General features: G+C 37.9%; 1 protein-coding gene across 9 annotated transcripts in view; it reads right to left on the bottom strand.

Annotated features, from left to right (window-relative positions):
• Usp28 (ubiquitin specific peptidase 28) overlaps nucleotides 1–17,862 on the bottom strand; it is a 65,913-nt gene that overhangs the window by 24,263 nt on the left and 23,788 nt on the right. For 5 of the 9 annotated variants that reach the window (XM_076846393.2, XM_076846395.2, XM_076846398.2 and 2 more), the window contains 8 exons: nucleotides 17,287–17,392; nucleotides 16,225–16,384; nucleotides 8,810–8,896; nucleotides 7,939–8,076; nucleotides 6,911–6,984; nucleotides 6,134–6,213; nucleotides 3,981–4,129; nucleotides 1,957–2,084 (listed from right to left, as the gene is read on the bottom strand). In XM_076846393.2, the coding sequence (XP_076702508.1) occupies nucleotides 1,957–2,084; nucleotides 3,981–4,129; nucleotides 6,134–6,213; nucleotides 6,911–6,984; nucleotides 7,939–8,076; nucleotides 8,810–8,896; nucleotides 16,225–16,384; nucleotides 17,287–17,392 (922 nt within the window). Of the gene's footprint in view, nucleotides 1–1,956; nucleotides 2,085–3,624; nucleotides 3,704–3,980; nucleotides 4,130–6,133; nucleotides 6,214–6,910; nucleotides 6,985–7,938; nucleotides 8,077–8,809; nucleotides 8,897–16,224; nucleotides 16,385–17,286; nucleotides 17,393–17,862 lie in introns of those variants that run through there. The other 4 variants (XM_076846394.2, XM_076846399.2, XM_076846401.2 and 1 more) reach the window with 3 other exon arrangements.

Genomic DNA, 17,862 nt, shown 5'->3' with positions numbered 1-17,862 from the left:
GCTACTTTAATCAAGACAATGTTGCACTGAAATAAACACTCAAACCGTAGACAAAACAGACATCAGAAATACACGCTTCCATTCCTCTCCAAAACCCCCTTATCTCATAATATATATATATAAAAATAAAATCTAAATGAGCTATAGACATCATATGAAAGCTAAAACAAAATTCCTAGGAGAAAAAAAATCAGACCATCTTTGTGACCTTGCAAGAATTTCTTGAACATAAAGAGTACTAACTTAAAAAAAAAAAAAAATGATACACTAGACTTCATCAAAATCCTAACTTCCACTCTTCAAGACACTGGTAATAAAACAGACAAGCAGAGAGAAAAAAATATTTGGATTTCTAACCAAAATAGTAAAGAACTCTTACAATTCAGTACTAAGACAACTGACCCAACTGTAAAGTAGACAAAAGATGTGAAGACATCACAAACAGACAAACAAACAAAAACCCAAACCACACACATACATGACTATTAATTAAGCACAACAAAATGCTCAACATCTGGGGGATATAGCTCAGTTGCTTGCCTCATATGCACAAAGGCCTGAGTTCAATCCCCAGCATCCCCCCCCCAACAATGCTCAATATAATTACTTATAAGGAAATTATAAAGCAAATGAAAAATACAATATTTCTACACATCTAGAATAGCTAGAATTAAAAAGACTTAATTCCAAGCACTGGTGAAGATTTGGCAAATTGGAGCTCTCATAGTCTATTGGTGGGAACCTGAAATTACATAATCACTTTAGGAAACAGTACAATAATTTCTAAAAAGAGAAATGTACACTTTACATATAACCCATCAACATCCACGCCTAGATATTTTATTCAAGATAATTAAAAACTACACTAAAGCCTGTATGTTAATGCCCATGGCAGCTTTATTCATAATAGCCTAAAACTGCATACATTTGAAATATCAACCAATATTTCTGGTGAATAGAAAAAAATTGTGGTACATATATACAATAGAACATTATTAAACAGGGGCTGGGGGTGTATCTCAGAGAAAGAGCATATACTTGGCTATGCAAGGCACTGAGTTCAATCCCTAGCACTAAAAAATTAACAAATAAAAAAGTACTGTTCAACAAAAGGAATGAACTATTGGTATATGCAACATAGGTAAATCCAAAAGCATTATCCTAAGGAAAAGAATATAGCCATAATAGAGTACATACTAAATGTTACTAACACAACACTCTGGAAATGGCAAAATTACAGCTTCAGAAAAAAAGTGGTTGACAAAGCCTGGAGGTGGGAGAAAGGAACTGACTACAAAGGGGCAGAGGGGATATTCTAGGTTATAGAAAGGTTCTCTATCATGACTATGATGGTGGTTATTTGATAATTTATATTTGTCAAAACATATTGGTGGGGCATCATGACTATGATGGTGGTTATTTGATAATTTATATTTGTCAAAACATACTGGTGGGGCTGGGGATATAGCTCAGTTGATAGAGTGCTCACCTTGCATCCATAAGACCCTGGATCCAATCCTTAGCACCACAAACAAAAACAAAAACATACTGGAAATACGCCAAAGAATGGTGACTTTGGGGATGTCAACTGTACCTCATTAAATCAGACTGTAAAGAGATTAAAACTGTAATTTAAGTTTCTCTAGGAGTCCCTCTATCACCACTCCAGGAATACAGATAGTATTCAGAAGAAAAAGAACTATACTATGGCTACTCCATATAAGGTTCCTTACTGCCAAAACAGTAGGACTTTCACCTGCAGTCTAGCAACTCAAATCTTGGTCCAGAGATCAGAACCATTATTTACATTACCTTGGAAGCTTGTTAGAAATGAAAATGCCTAGGCCCCAACCCAGATCCACCACATCCAAATTTGCAAATTATCAAGACCACAAAAGATTACATGCTCATTTCTACTGTTGAATTACATCAGGAGACAATCAACCAGAATCTTACCTGTCCATATAAATAATCTGAGGAAATTCCAGCTTATTATGAATTTTCTCTGGCTGCCCAAGGGACTGATTGAACTCAAATCTGGAAAGTTCAAAGGTCAACACTGGAGGTAGTTTTGTAAACCAACGCTATGTTCCGGGATGGAATATGAGAAAAAGTAACACTAATTTTAGGCAACAGCAATAAATTCAAAATATCCCTCATCAAACTTTATTCTTATGATATAGAATTATTCAAATCAAGCTCATACTAATATTTTTATCCCCAATATTAAAGGAAAATAAACACTTAGAATCATGCTCTAAGAGAATATGATTAAACAGTTCTCAAGATTCCAAACACTAGCGAGTCAACAGCATTTTATTCAACCATCACTCTTAGAAATAACTGCCTGAGTATATGTATTGACCAAGCATCTATACAATTCTCTCATTAAATGAGTCAATCAATATTCAAAAACAAGGTTCAAAAGCTGAAGAAAACAGCCTAATCAAAGAATTGGAAATAATGATCTAAACAGCATACAACTAAGGAGATAACTGCAGGAATCATCTAAGAAGACTAATATTATACATATATTAAACACTATTTATACTCTATTATCCATAATTTGAATTCCCTTTATGTCTAAAAGGAAACTTGAAATAGCTTCATGATTTTATGATTCCTCAAGATTCTGAAGGGGAAAAAAAAACAACTCTAAATTCCAATGTACAGATGTCTCATAAGAAAGCAAGTGAAGGGTTGGGAATGTAACTTAATGGTGGAGTGCTTGCTTTTAATATGTTCAAGGATCTGGGTTCAATTCTAGTAACACACACACACAACACACACACACACACACACACACACACACACAGAGACAATCAAGTTGATCTAAAATGGTAGGGTAGCTGTTACCTAGAGTTTCAAGGAAAAAAAACACTGACTTAAAAAGTTCAACTGTCACTAATCCTAGGGAGGAAAGGCATTTCTGTTTAATTCACCTGTGTGGCAAAGGTTCCTATGAACAGCTTCAAAACCATTATTTTGCTAATGGTACAAACAGTGTTCCTCCTTCAGTTGCTCTGTTGGCACTACAAGGTGCATCCAGACAAGACTGACTACCTCAGGGTTAAATCTAAAAATAAATAAGCATAATGACTTGTTTTCATAGTTTCAGGCCTTGAATATTGAGGCCTGAGTAGCTAGTGGCCACTCCCTCTCTTGTGTAAGAAAATGCATCAGGCTTACAAAGATTCTAGGCCTCCTGGTAGAACTTCTTTCCTTTGAAGGCTGGAGAGACAGTGCTTTCTCAAGAGTCTCAACGCAGCTTAATGAGAATTCGTGAAGGCTAATGTTAGGCTCCCTAGAGTTCAAGAAAGTGCCTTCTTTCCCCTACAGTAATTCCTGAGTTGGACTCTTGTACAAGCCACAATTTTGCCTCACAATTTTTGGAGGCAAACTATGTTGTGTTGACAATCATGCTACAAATAATTCTTACTCCATTGGAAATGTAAAATATTAATTACTCCTGCTCCCACTTTCTTTCCAACCCACCAAAAAACAAAAACAAAAACCCCACATAAATAAATAAAAGTTAAATTTAAAAAATTGTAAATGCAAAGGCAGAATTTACAATTGAGAACAATAAATACCATAATAGGGAAAATATTCTAAATGGCATACCATAGGAGTTAATCACTGTACTTTTACCCTCCGAAAATATGGAGGCAGTGGGTTCTCCCTACTCAGGTACGGGTAGGCTTCAACAAAAAGAGAGAAACTTGATCATACTTAAAATATCAGAAGCAGCATATAACCTTTACATGATTAACTCAAATTCATAGTTTTAGTGAAGAATTTATTTATCAAAGCACTGAGAATCACTGACTCATATCAATGATGAGAGACTTAAGACAAATTCAAACTCTATTCAGTGTAAAGTTACTTAATATGTGATGGGAAACTAGCTTGCCTACATGTTCAGTCCTACAATTAATTGGTTTTGTCATCAACAAAGCAAGTAAAACTATGCACCTTACCTCTTGTCCATACTTCACAGAATGCTCAGAAGGAAGAAGCTCAATGTCACCCTCCACCATGGCCCCTTCCAAACATTCGTGTAAGTTGTGATAACCGTTTACCTGGAGGGGATACTGGCCAAAGGTCTCATTGTTACAAAAGGGCTTTCCTAGGCAAAAAGAGAGACAGCTTTTTAAATGCCACCACGGACAACTAGGTAAAAACTACTTTCTAGCTCCAGACAGACAGTAATTTCTTAAATTTAGCAGCCTTCCAAGTTCTGGTTAGTAGTGCACTTCAGCCTGGTGGGCAACCTCTAATGTGCCAGTGGACCCAGACCTGGACAATCAACAATTGTTGACAAGGCAAAAACGAACAGATATGCTTATCTATATCAAAGACTATCCCACCACTTGTGAATTAAGTCTTGCCAGGAGTACCCTTACCTGACCGAGTCCAAAGATCTAGATCCAACTATCAATTTACAAGAGTAAAAAACAGTGTTAAGTGTATTAAGGGAGGAAACTGATTCATAGTGGGGTAGGGAGGGGGAGTATGGGAGGAATACAGGAACTCTAGATAAGGCAGATGGGTGGGAGGGAAAAGAAGAGGGCAAGGGATTAGAAAGGATGGTGAAAATGTGATAGACATCACCAACCAAAGTACATGTACGAAAACACGAATTGGTGTCAACATACTTTATGTACAACCAGAGATATGAAAAACTGTGCTGTATATGTGTAATAAGAATTATAATGCATTCCGCTGATATTTATTTTTTAAAAAATCAGTCAGTCAATCAATGTATCATGGGAATGCAAACAGTAAAATTTCAGGCTCTGGGAAAACAAGTTTCTCCAAAACATATATTTCAAGGGAAAAAAAAATGGAGGCAGTCTATAGATATTGAAAGGAGACTTAAGACATCCAATGAATCACATTTGGATCTTGATTGAACAAAAACAAATATAAACTTTTCTTAAAAAATTATGCAATGAAAGCCAAGAGTGGTTGTTCACATTTGTAATCCCAGAGATTCAGATTTAGGCAGGAGGATTGCAAGCTCAAAGCCAGCATGGGCAACTTAGTGAGATCCTATCTCAAAAAATAAAAAGGGTCCAGGAGCAGTAGCGCACACCAGTAATCCCAGCCCCCTTGGAGGCTAATGAGGATCACAAGTTCAAAGCCAGCCTCAGCAATTACAAGGCACCAAGGAACTCAGTGAAACTAGTTTCTAATTAAAATACAAAATAGAGCTGGGGATGTGGCTCAGGGGTTGAGTGACCCCTGAGTTAAATTCCCTGTACTGACTTCCCAAAATAAAATTAAAAAATAAAAAGGGGCAGGGGGTACAGCTCAGTGGTAGAGTGTCTTAGTTCAATCCCCAATACCACAATCAATCAATAAATGAATGAATTGGGAATTTAAATACTGACTAGATATCTGATATTTTAAAAAATGCTACTTTTGGGAGAAGTAAATGGGTTCTATTTTAAAACATTATCAAGGGCTAGAGGTAGCTCAGTGACTGAGTGTACACTTACCAAGCATAAAGTTTCTGGGTTCAATTCCAAATAAATAAATAGATAGACAGATAGATTGATTGACTGACTGATTTAAAAATAAAAAGACTATCAGAGTAAAAGTAGAACGGGGTTAGATGGAGAATGACTAGCTGTGGGCTAATGCAGCTATTGAATTCAAGAGGCTTTTTGATACTGCTTTATTTGTATGCCTTTAAAGTTCTCCCTGGTTTTAAAAAAAAAAGAATAAACATTATGTGTCCAGCATGCAGCAGGCAAGCCTCCAGAGTTGATGAGTATTTCTGGAAGTTTAACTTAATATAACTTTTTGAGATTAAATATTATATCAGATATATCAACAGAGAAAATGGAATTAAGATCACTGTGCATCTTATATTAATGCTAAATTGGACTGTGCAAATATTAAACAATTTATTATAACAACTATAAGGATTGTGCCCGCTTTACAGTTAAAGAGATTGAGGAACCAGGAGCTCACATAATTCCATAGACACTAAGAGGCAAAACCAATATGCAGACCTAGGTTTCTCTGACTTTCAAGTCTATTTATTACACTACCTCCCTAAGAGGACAGAATTATAAGGATATGGTATCAGGTCTAGAATTAACATCTGAGGCAGAAAATTTACCTTCACGAACCCCTTCAGTCAGGAAAGTACCATAGAATAGCTGCACCATGGGATTTTCAGATTTGTTCCTAGGGTTGCTGCTTTTTAAAAAGGAAGACAATTCTGAATTATTGTGCTACACAAAACCCAAGCATCATTCAAAAACAAAAGTAGTGCATTTTTATCAATCACAAAGAATTAGCCCAGGTATATTCTACAATAAATAATGAATTAGCTCAGCTGAAACATTTATTGAACAATATGCTTGGCACTACGCTGAAGACACAAAGACAATAAGGCACGATCCCTGGCCTTAAGGAGCTTTAAAAAAGTCTATTAAGGGAGTCACACATGTAGACAAATACATGTATTTGTATGCACTATGTGTGTGTGTGTGTATACATATGTATACACACATATGTATCTGTATCTATGTTCAACGACAGATGTATACAAAGTACAGAAGCAGTATAGAGTAAGAATGAGCTCCTATGCAGCATGGTTTATCTTTTTTGAGATACATTTTATAGGCACAGGTTATAACTTCAATAAAGGTATCAGTTAGGGCCCTTTAGTAAAAAAGCTGTAGGTTAATGGGATTGTCTATATTCACAGAGGAGGAAAGCCTAAGTGATAGGGATATGTACGAAAAAGTTCAGCGGTTATCCTGTGAGGCTTGGTAAAAACAAAAACAAAACAACAGCAGCGATTTCTACTTGAAAAGAATGATTTTCCCCCATATCAGTATTCTCAGTGGCCACTGTGAGTTGGAAGGATGTACAGACCCTCAACACTCACTTAACATTAACAGCCAGCTGGAATGCGTCCTCCAACCAATCCAGGAGCTTGTGTGTGAATTCACTCACATCTTGCTATAAGAGAGGCACAAATTGCATAAGCGTTAGATGCAACAGTATACTTAGGGAAATGAAAGCTTGCCCTTAATCCCCCCAATGAATTAAGATTCTACTACTAGGAAGGCATTTATTTTTTAGGGCCAAATGTCACAAAAATATAGAAATAAGGAGAACCCAGCGACCAGAGACAAAACAGAAGGTGCATGAAGCAACCTCTGACTAAACTGTGCCTAGGATACTGGAATTCTACCACTTCCAGTGGCATCTGATTTTGACAAAGAAAAACGAAATCTTCTAAGTAGGCTTTTTTTTTTTTTAAAGGCTCAAAGAACAGACTAGTATTCCAGAACAACATGAGATTGGAACAGAGAAAGGCAACTTTTATACAATGTTTTGAGAATGCTATGTAGCTGCAGGAAAAGAAGTTTTTAAATGTATGTGATGAAGAAGCTGATCAAATAGTGACAGTTCTGCTTTTTATTAGGAGGTGTGAAAGGAAAATATTAATATCTTTTAAAAAAAAAGAATGTTCAGAAAAGCTACTAACCTCAGGTGTAGATGATTTTAAAAATAGCATTTCTATCTGGGGCATCCTAAAACAAAGGTACAGGGTCACTTTTCTCAGTCACCCTTTGCTATGGCTCACTTTTAGATATTTTTCAACCTCCTTCCTTTTGCTTCAATCTCTGAGTAAGTCTACTATTCTTTTTTTTACTTCTTCTTCCCTTAAGAACTGCAAACCACCCCCTACATAAAACACATTCTCTTCATCTCTCTGTCTCCCAGGTGCATTCTTACCACCTGTTCTGTGAGCAAAATAAATACAAAAACTAGCACCCATAGTCCTGCTTAGTCATGTTCACAACTTGTCACACATCTGAAATAAGCAACGTCATGGTAACAGTAATAGGACATGGCTTCTAACTGGAGAGCTTCAGAGAAAATGAGAACAAGGTTCCTAGTTAGTACCTGTTGTTCCTCTGAGGATCGGAATGCTCCCTTTAACAGATCCAGGGCAGCAGAAGGGTCTACAAATTTTCGATTTGATCCCATCATCAGAGCAAACAAATACTGAAGCTCTTGCATAAAGACGATATTTCTCTTTTCCTACAGAAAATACAGCCATATGTACTCTTATAACATCTTTCTTGGAAAATTAAAAAATATAAAGAAAAGAGTTCTAAATAACCTCTAATTCGTATTTACCTAGTTCTAGGTCAGAGTCTCAGGCCTCAAACTACTTCACAGCGATTCTAATAAAGATTTGCCTACAGGTTTAACTCGAAACTCAAGAATAATCATATAGAAGCCAAAGAGATAATATTGTTGGAAAGACAGATACATTCATTTTCTGAAGCTTCTGCTTTCCCTCTGTCAGAAGACTGGATTACACTAAGGAGAAATCCAGGCAAGGTTTAGATGGCTGGGAGGAGACTACGCTCTATGGCAAGAGCAGACTAAAATCTCTTCTAAGAAGGTCTAAGCCTCTTCACTGGGTTGTCTGTTCTGCATTGTTTGACCTGAGCAGTCAATGGCAGAGGGAAGGACACTACACATAAAATAGGTGTTCTAGTGTCCCCATCCCAGGAAGCACTGCTGAGGCTAGCAGGTGGCTTACCACACTTTCCTGGAAGTATTTCTAACTTCATTCCTACTTAATTTACTATTTTTGCAAATCCTTATTTCTTATTACAAATAGGAAAAACAGTCACTTAGAAATGAAAACAAATATTAGCAAGAGCCAAAGAGAATTATGGTCATCATCTTTAGTCAAAAATTTAAAAGGCTTTAGGATGAAAGGAGCTAAATGAGATAAAGAAACTCCTCAGCAGAAGCTTACCGTGTGGCTTCGGCATTTTTCAAGAACATTTTGTGGAAGATTATAGCTGAGAACAAGTCTTCGAAATTCAGGCAACTGAAAGAGAGACTAAAAGAAAGAAGGAAATGAATCCATAGCCTTTTATTCAAAATAACTGCTGCAGCCAGGCACAGAGGTGCATATCTGTAATCCCAGCGTCTCAGAAGGCTGAGGCAGAAGGATTGTGAGTTTAAAGCCAGCCTCAGCAAAAAGTGAGGCACTAAGCAACTCAGTGAGACCCTGTATCTAAATAAAATACAAAATAGGACTGGGGAGGGCTGGAGTTGTATCTCAGTGGTAGAGCACTTGCCTAGCAAGTGTAAGGCACTAGGTTCGATCCTCACCAGCACATAAAAATAAATAAATAAAATAAAGATTGTGTCCATCTACAGTTTAAAAGAAAAAAAACTTGGGCTGGGGATGTGACTCAGTGGTCAAGTGCCCCTGAGTTCAATTCCTGTTAGCCCCTTTGTACCCCCCACCAAAAAACCAAAATAACTGCTGCAAAAATAAATCTATAAATAAAATACACCTATTTCTTTCATTTATAAAACTTTCATATATAAAACTATGTATAAGTGTCAACCTAACAAATCTTATTCTGTTATTCCTAAGGAAAAAATAGAATATACACAAAAATTAACAAGAATGTTAACCCTTAAAGGTTAAAAAAAATATATAGAAACAACCTAAGGCCTATAAGGAGGAATAGATTAAATAAATTATACTACATTTATACAACAAATGATTAAGTAGTCATTAAAATATTGTAGTACTGGGCATGGTGGTGCACACCTGTAATCCCAGCGGCTCAGGAGGCTGAGGCAGGAAGATGGCAAGGTCAAAGCCAGCCTCAGCAATTTAGCGAGGCCTGGAGTCAACTCAGCAAGACTCTGTTTCTAGATAAAATAAAAAAGAGAGCTGAGGATGTGGCTCAGTGGCCAAGCATCCCTGGGTTTAATTCCTAGTACCACACACACACACACACACACACACACACAAAAAAAAAAAAAAAAAAAGCTGTAGAAGCTGACCACAGTGGCACATACTTGTTAATCCCAGAAGCTCAGGAGGCTGAAACAGGAGGATTGCAAGTTTGAGACCCTTAGCTACTTAATGAGACCCTGTCTCAGAATAAAAAATTTTAAAAAAAGTTGGAGGGGACTGGAGCTATAATTCAGGGGTGCCCCTAGGTTCAACCCCCAGCACCAAAATAAATAAACAAACATTTAGAAAATTGTTTTCATGAAATGGACTATACAGCAGTAAAACTAATGAACAAGAGCTATGTGTATCAACATGGATAAATCTCAGAAATATATTTTGTGTGAAAGAGTAACAGAAAAATGTATAATACTGCTTATGTGAAGTTTAATTACACAAAACAATACTAAAGGGGCTGGAATTGTGGCTCAGTGGTAGAGCGCTTGCCTAGCATGTGTGGGGCACTGGGTTCAATCACCAGTACCACGTAAAAATAAAATAAAGGTATTGTGTCCATCTACAACTGAAAAAAAATTAAAAACAAAAACCAAAAAACAATACTATATATTTTTTTGTGGCTACATACATGCATGGTTATGTCTGTGAGGGAGGGAGGTTGTGGCAATTGGGACTCAACAACACAGGGATCTATAATATTCATCTCTACAGTAGGGTGATGAGTACAGCAGAATTTGCTACTTTCTGCTTTGTTAAGAATATTATATTTTTTAAAGTTTAACATTAGACATGTCTGGCTGACAGGACTGGGGAAAGGAATTCTCTTTTTATTATTTGTAAATCACATATTCTTCTATTTTTTTAAGTTAATTTTAAAAATTCCCTTGTATGAATGTAATCTCTAACTCCAGCATACTCTTCAAATGAAAACCCCTCCAGCCTGCAACACTGAAACTCTTGAAGCAGCATCGTGGCAGATACTAAGGAAACTTTGGAATCAGAAGTAAGTAAGATATTTTTCAGTATGCCAAAACCCCAGGTGTGCTTCCTAATGTCAGACAAAGAATCAAAACTGCACATCTAACTGGAGCCCACCAACTAGCTCTCCGTCTGCCCTCACCCTCTTACCATCCTCATGGGCAGCAGCCAAAATAATGCAGGCACATTTGAGCCCTGCTGCTCCACAACAGTTCCACATGGGGCCAGGCCAGCTGTGTGGTTCTAGCTAGCCTCAGCCACGCTGTTTCTTTCCTCTTTCCACCTCACCACACACACATCCCCATCCCTATTGTATATATCCCTACTGTGCCAGCGACCCTACCACACTCACCAGAGTTTCTGTTCTACATGAGGAAAATGGCTTTACAGTCTCAGCTACCTCACTCTACCTCATCATCATCTGGCTTTCTCTGAAGAGGCTATCATTATTCCCCACTGTCTCCCCCAACCCCCTCTTTCAGTACTGGGGCTAAAACTCTGGGGAATTTTACCATAAAGCTACATCCCCAGCCTTTTGTTTAAAAAATTTTATTTTGATAGAGGGTCTCATTAAATTGCCAAGGTTGGCCTGAAACTTGAGATTCTCCCGATTCAGTCTCCCTAGTCACGCAATTACAGGCATGTACCACCAAGCTCAGCTAAATGACAACTCCAAACTTCTACTGCTCCAAACTACTAAGAGATTTGAACCATCAATTTTCTGATCTGAAGTCTGATGCCTTATCCATAGGCCACATGGTTCCACATCATCACTACTCTTTAAAAACCCACAAAACTATGAGCTAATATGACCCATTATCAATACAGTTCTCTCTCCAACATTGGTTTACTCTCCTGTGTTTTTCGCATCATTTACATTCTTCTCCTCCTCCAGTCTTTGATTTTTTGTCTTTTCTTAAGCATTCACATCCAATAAGTCCCAAGGCCGCTGGACTCTACCTTGGGATACTATTTATAACCACTTCTAATGAAACCCCATCGCTGCTCACCTGAATCTGTGTAGTCTGCCTCTAGAACTTCCTCCACCAACTCAATGCCACATAGATTCCTCTGATTACCTCTAATGACAAAAATTAAGTTGATTTACTGAAGACTGACATCTGGTAACAGTTCTCCTTGTTACTCCAAGTCCTGCATTTTCCTAGGCAACTTCAGTCAATATCCACTCCATGGGGACATCTGAAGCCCTGCTTTCAGATGATATACCAATAATCCAAGCCGTTTTCTACTTCCATGGCTGCTAGCCTGATCCATGCTATCATTACCTCTCAATGGAGGAATGCAATGGATCTCTGTCCTAGCATCCTTGCTGACTTCACTCTGCTTTCAGCCATAGTAGGCCTTTCAACACTTGGGTCAGAGTTAACCACTCTTCTGTTTAGGACCTTCCTATCTTACCAGATATCATCTGGTAAGATTCACCCCTTTGTTCTTAGCATCCAGAAACTTGGGATTCTTGGATGTTCCATGAACACACCAAGCCCACTTCCACCTTAGGGCTATTGCTGTATGGATTCCCTTACCTGGAATGTTTTTCTCCTGATCACACATGACTCCCTCCCTCACCTACTATGTATCTAGCATTGGCTCCAATCTCATCCCCTCAGTGAGACCTCCTAACAAGTTACTATTTTTTCTTCCTCTTCTGCAACAATTCCAATCTCCTTTATTCTGTTCTTCTATTGCACCAGCCACAATCTAACACATTATAGGCATTTATTTAACTAGTTGATCATTCGACTACTTTTTAGTCTGTTCATCTTACCTCATGAGAATTGAAATTCAATAAAGGCACAACTATTTTTTGTTTTGTTTCCTTCCTATTATCTCAAGAGCCTAGAATAGTGCTAGACATAAGGTAGGATGTTCTACTATTTGTGAAGGGAAATCATGTACATTCATGCAGCCCAGAGATCTCTAGGTTTCATGAGAATCTTATCAATAGTGACATATTCCTCCACTCCAGTTTTACTTCCACATTCAAGGCCACACACCAAGGATATGTCAACATCTGAAAATGTGCAATTCTTAGATCAGATATTCAGAAAATCCCAAAAACTCTCCGTCCACAACGCATCTTCTTACTCATTTGTTCAATTACCCACAGGACACCTGTTCCTTGCTTTTACTAGGGATCCATGCAAACTGATCTTGTCCTTGCTCCTTAACCATTAGTTCTTTATTTAGTGTCTTTATTTCTCCCTCAATCTAGCTTTGATCCCATGCTTTTTAATACCCTCATTAAATTCTCAGACTGGCCCACCACAGTCCTTTCATCAGGCACCCAGTAAATCCTTCAACCTAAATGAATTGAATTTTCCACTTAAAAGCTTTGTAGTGTTGCTAAGGCAAAATCCTGATAAAAATAGGACATAGTGATATCACTGTTTGTTTAAAGTCAACAACTTCAAAAAAACTCTCAAATTTCTTAAAATTCTACTACAGGCTGAGTATCAATTATGCCTGGGATCAGAAGTGTTCCAGATTTTTAGGTTTTCTGAATTTTGGAATATCTGCAGACTTTGTAGGCTGAAGGATCTACAATCCCAAAATCTGCAATCTAAAATGTCCTGAAATGCTCAAAAAGTTTTGAATTTTGGATTTTGAATTTTTGGATTAGGGATACTCAATTCATATTGTACTCTAGTGCCAACTGGTTTTCACATCATCTCCAACAACTATTTCAAATTTTCACTCCTTTTAAAATCTGACCATGATAGGACACAGTGCAGTATGCTTGCAACCCCAGCTGTTCAGGAAGCTAAGACAGGAGGACTGCAAATTCCAGGTGAGCCTCAGCAACTTAGAACCTATGTTAAAATAAAAAAGGCAGGGTCTGTTACTCAGTGGTGAAGCATCCCTGGGTTCACTTTTAGTACCCCTGCATAAACCCTACCACATAAAAGCCATTTCACACATGAATAAATTAAATATAAACTATTTAAATTCAATTTAATTTGTAGACATCTTTCTTCCTTCTTCCTTCCCCTATTACTCCCTTGACCTAATCCATTGTAAGAACAATCTTTTCCTGTCTACTCTCAATCTTGGAGCTCTTATGCTTTCTTAGAAGCCTTACTCTGTTATCCCCTGTGTCTGCTGGATCTTTTTAATATTTCTCACAGGAGTGAAGGCTGACTCCAGGCTGGGGATATAGTTCAGTTGGTAGAGTTGTTTAGTTAGTCTCTCCCCCACTGCCCCCCTCCACAAGAACTCACTAATGTTCCTAATTTCACATTATCTTTGGGCAGTCCATTCTCAACACAGATGCCCATGATCCTTTTAAAGCAGAAATAGGTTTCTATCAGTCCTCTGTGCCAACCTTCCAAAACTTTCCCATCTCATACACAATTCCCAAGTCCTCCTCATGATCCCAAGCTCCTGACTGCCCCACTTCCTGACCTCATTACTTCCTCTACTAACCACCAGTTCTAGCTCTTCCTCACATGTTAAACAAGCCCCTGAGCCTGTGTTACTTTACTTGCTGTACCCTCCATGTGAATATTTTTAGGTAAGCAGCCCATTCCCCCACCACCTTCAGACTACTACTCAAACACCCATCCAAACAGAAAAGCCATCCCTGTCCACTCCACTTAAATAGTACCTCTTCTCTGGTATTTGAACCTTCTCTCAAATCCTCACCTCATCCTGTGTCTTTATAACACTTAAAACCATTTGACACATGCTTTATTTGTGGTCTCTGGCTGTTTTTTGTTTCTGCAGTACTGGGGATTGAACCCAGAGTTTGGCGCATGCTAGGCAAGTGCTCTGCCATTGAGGTATATCCCCACATCCTCACTTTTTAAATTTTTATTTATTTTGTAGTACTGGGAATTGAACGCAGGGGCACTCTACCACTAAGTTACATCACCAGTCCTTTTATTTTTTGAGATAGTCTTGCTAGATTTTTGAGGGTGGCCTCAAACCTATGTATGATTCTCCTGCCTCATTTGCTAAGATTACAGGCATGTGCCACCACACACAACTTCCAATTCTTTTTTGGGGGGAGGGGGGCGGTCCCACTCTTTCCCCCCCCCCTTAAAGAAATTTATTTATTTATTTATTTATTGTGTTGTTGGGGATTGAACCCATGGCCTTGCACATGTGAGAGAAGTACTCTACCAACTAAGCTATATTCCCAGCCCGGAGTCCCACTCTTTTAAAAGTAAACTCCATAAGAATAGGGACTGTTGTTTTATTCAATGTTATTTCCTAAGTGCCTCAAACAAGGCTAGGTGTACTGTAAGCTAAATGTACTATGTAAAAGCAGAACAAAAAGATTCTATTTTTCTGACTTCAGCAGCTAGATAGATACCATGTACCATGATGGAGACAACTGCAGACAGGTATCAGGAGTAGCTTTGTTAAGTTTAATATGCCCATGAGATACTTCTGAAGAGCCTCTACTCTCTAGGTGCATGCATCCACTCCCTTGGTTTTACTATAATCTATAAGGCATTGATTCCCAAAACTGCATCTGCAACCTACACTTTTTTTCTCAACTAGAGTTCACAGTTAACTGCCAACATGGTATCTCCCTATGGATGTCTTACAGGAATACCTCAAACTCAGCATGTCTAAACCAAAACTGAAATTCACTTTTGTGTGTGTGTATGTGTGTGTGTGTGTGTGTGGTGCTAGGGATTGAACCCAAGGCCTTGTGCATGTTAGGCAAGCACTGTACCAACTGAGCTATATTCCCAGCCCTGAAATCCACTCTTAACATACAAATCATTTCTCCTCTAGTGTCAAATGGCACTATTTATCCACTGGCTTACTCAAGCTAGAAACCCAACTCTCTCTTCCAGATATTGCTCACCAAAGCATACAGATATGACCACTTCAAGGATGTTTTACTTCAATTCTCTCACAACTTCTGCCTGTTCCCTTCTCTAATCTGCCTTCATTTCCTCTCTGGTTACCCAAGACAGCCTCTCAATAACTTATTTCTTCTTGTTTCTGCTCACTCTGCTGTAATACAGTAGCCACTTATTGCTGACCCAAAACACTTATTCAATACATGTTCAACCATTTTTTTCTTTCTTTCTTTCTTGTTATTTTTACTTTTTTCCAAAGTTTGAACTGATCCTAAGGGTGCTTTACCACTGACCTATAGCTACATGCCCTTTTAAGATTTTGAGACAAGAGTCTCAATAAGTTGCCCAGACTGCCCTCAAACCTGTGATCCTCCTGCCTCAGACTTCCCAGTTGCTGGGATTACAGGTGTGTAGCACCATTCCTGGTTAGATTTCATTTTTAGTATTGCCCAGTTTAGACTTAGAGCATCTAAATTCAAAACACATGAAAGCAACCAAAACACAATAATAACACAGGAAAAACTATCCAGTTTTACATACCTGCTTTAATATTTTTTTCCAAGTTATATCTCACATTTCAGTTTAATAAATCATAAAAGTATTGCCAGAAGACACAGCTGTCTTCTAAAAATATCATACCTGAATGACAGCACTGAACCAGCATGTATTGCCAACATTTTTCAGCCCAACTGGCCAACCATCAGCTCTCCTCCAGTCATTGGGATTGGGGTTTTCTCCCCAGACTTCACAGCGTTTTCTCTTTGAGCGTTTAATTTCTGCAGAGATTGCCTCATGCATCCTATATTGTGTCAACATACCACACATCAAAAAAGAAAATACTTAAAGAATAATATAGTATATGGAGGATGCTGGTGACCTTTCATAAATCATTCAAAATGCCCAAAAAATTACTTATTGGGTAATTATCAGCTATATAGTATCTATGGGAACTATAAAATGTAGGCGAAAAGCAAGGATTAAACAGAAACTTCAATCCTTCCATCACAGGGACTATGACTAATAAGGTCCATATGGTTACTATATTAAAAGTTTTCCATTTTAATCACAGCACCCTAAGTGCTTGCCATTGAAAGAGGAAAGAGAAGTGTGGTACAGCTAAGAGCCACCAAACTGCCCAGCCCACAACACCCTGCGGTATGTTTCTCTGAAAGAAACAACTCAGCAGTGCAAGAAAGTAAGCATGTTCAGAAATGACAGTCCACCACTGGAAAAGGATGTCTGTAAACAGCACCAAGCAATCATCAAATTAATACCAATTCACACAATATATACCCCAGTCACTTCTGAAGCAGGATAGTTCAGTACTAAATTTCATTTATTTTTTTTCTTTCTTTCTTCTTTTTTTTTTGTTTGAGACAGGGTCTTACTAAATTGCTGAGGTTGCCTCGAATTTGTGATTCTTCTGCTTCAACCTCCTAAGCAGCTAGTATTACAGGTGTGCACCATGACATACGGCTGATAACTTTCAACTGGAGTATAAAAAACCCTCCTCACATTTGGTTTTAAATGTAAACCAAACGGTAAAGCACGCTAATGTGCACTGCTTCTCCTAAAAGCAATTTAACTCAAGTGCCATTAAAGGAATTTGGTGGAATTATTCCTGAGTGGCATGCACCGAGCTGTTCGCCTCTGACCTAAACATAAATGTGGGGAGCATAGAATACAAATTAAAGCAATAACCTGTTAAGCTCTCTTTCATCCGCTTGAATTTTCGGGGACTCCAGCAGACTCAAAGCAATGGCAGCCTGAAGATCATCTTTGTTATCATGAGTAAGGTCTATCACTTCTATAAAATAAATAGAAATTTAATTAGTCCATACTACGAAGAAAACTGCCCTTCTGTCTGCAGTATTAAAAAAAAAAAAAGTAAAAACACTCCCCAAACAGATATACTTTCTAGCTGTCCTTACAATGGCTCATCTGTGTAAGAACAATTTCATTACTCTGTCCAAAGTCAAATGAATAACTTAAATGCTACACTGTAACCTTATACTAGCCAACAGTACAGAAATAAGCTATTAAAATGTAGGAATCAAATACCCTCTTCTAAAGTGTCTTTCCACATAGTGAGAAATAAATCCCACACCTGTAAGTTAAATACATAGTCTCTATTTATCATCATAAAAAATTCACTAAATATAAAACATTCAAGGAACAGATTTTCAATGTCACACTATTTCAATTCATACTAACTATTCAGAAGGGAAAACATATTCAACTCATTTTAGGAAGTTAGCATAATAGAATACACATAAA

This window comes from Callospermophilus lateralis, chromosome 2 (genome assembly GCF_048772815.1).
Source record: "Callospermophilus lateralis isolate mCalLat2 chromosome 2, mCalLat2.hap1, whole genome shotgun sequence".
NCBI classification, from domain to species: domain Eukaryota; kingdom Metazoa; phylum Chordata; class Mammalia; order Rodentia; family Sciuridae; genus Callospermophilus; species Callospermophilus lateralis.
The sequence above is the reverse complement of the archived record's forward strand: the minus strand, read 5'-3'. Positions and strand labels throughout refer to the sequence as shown.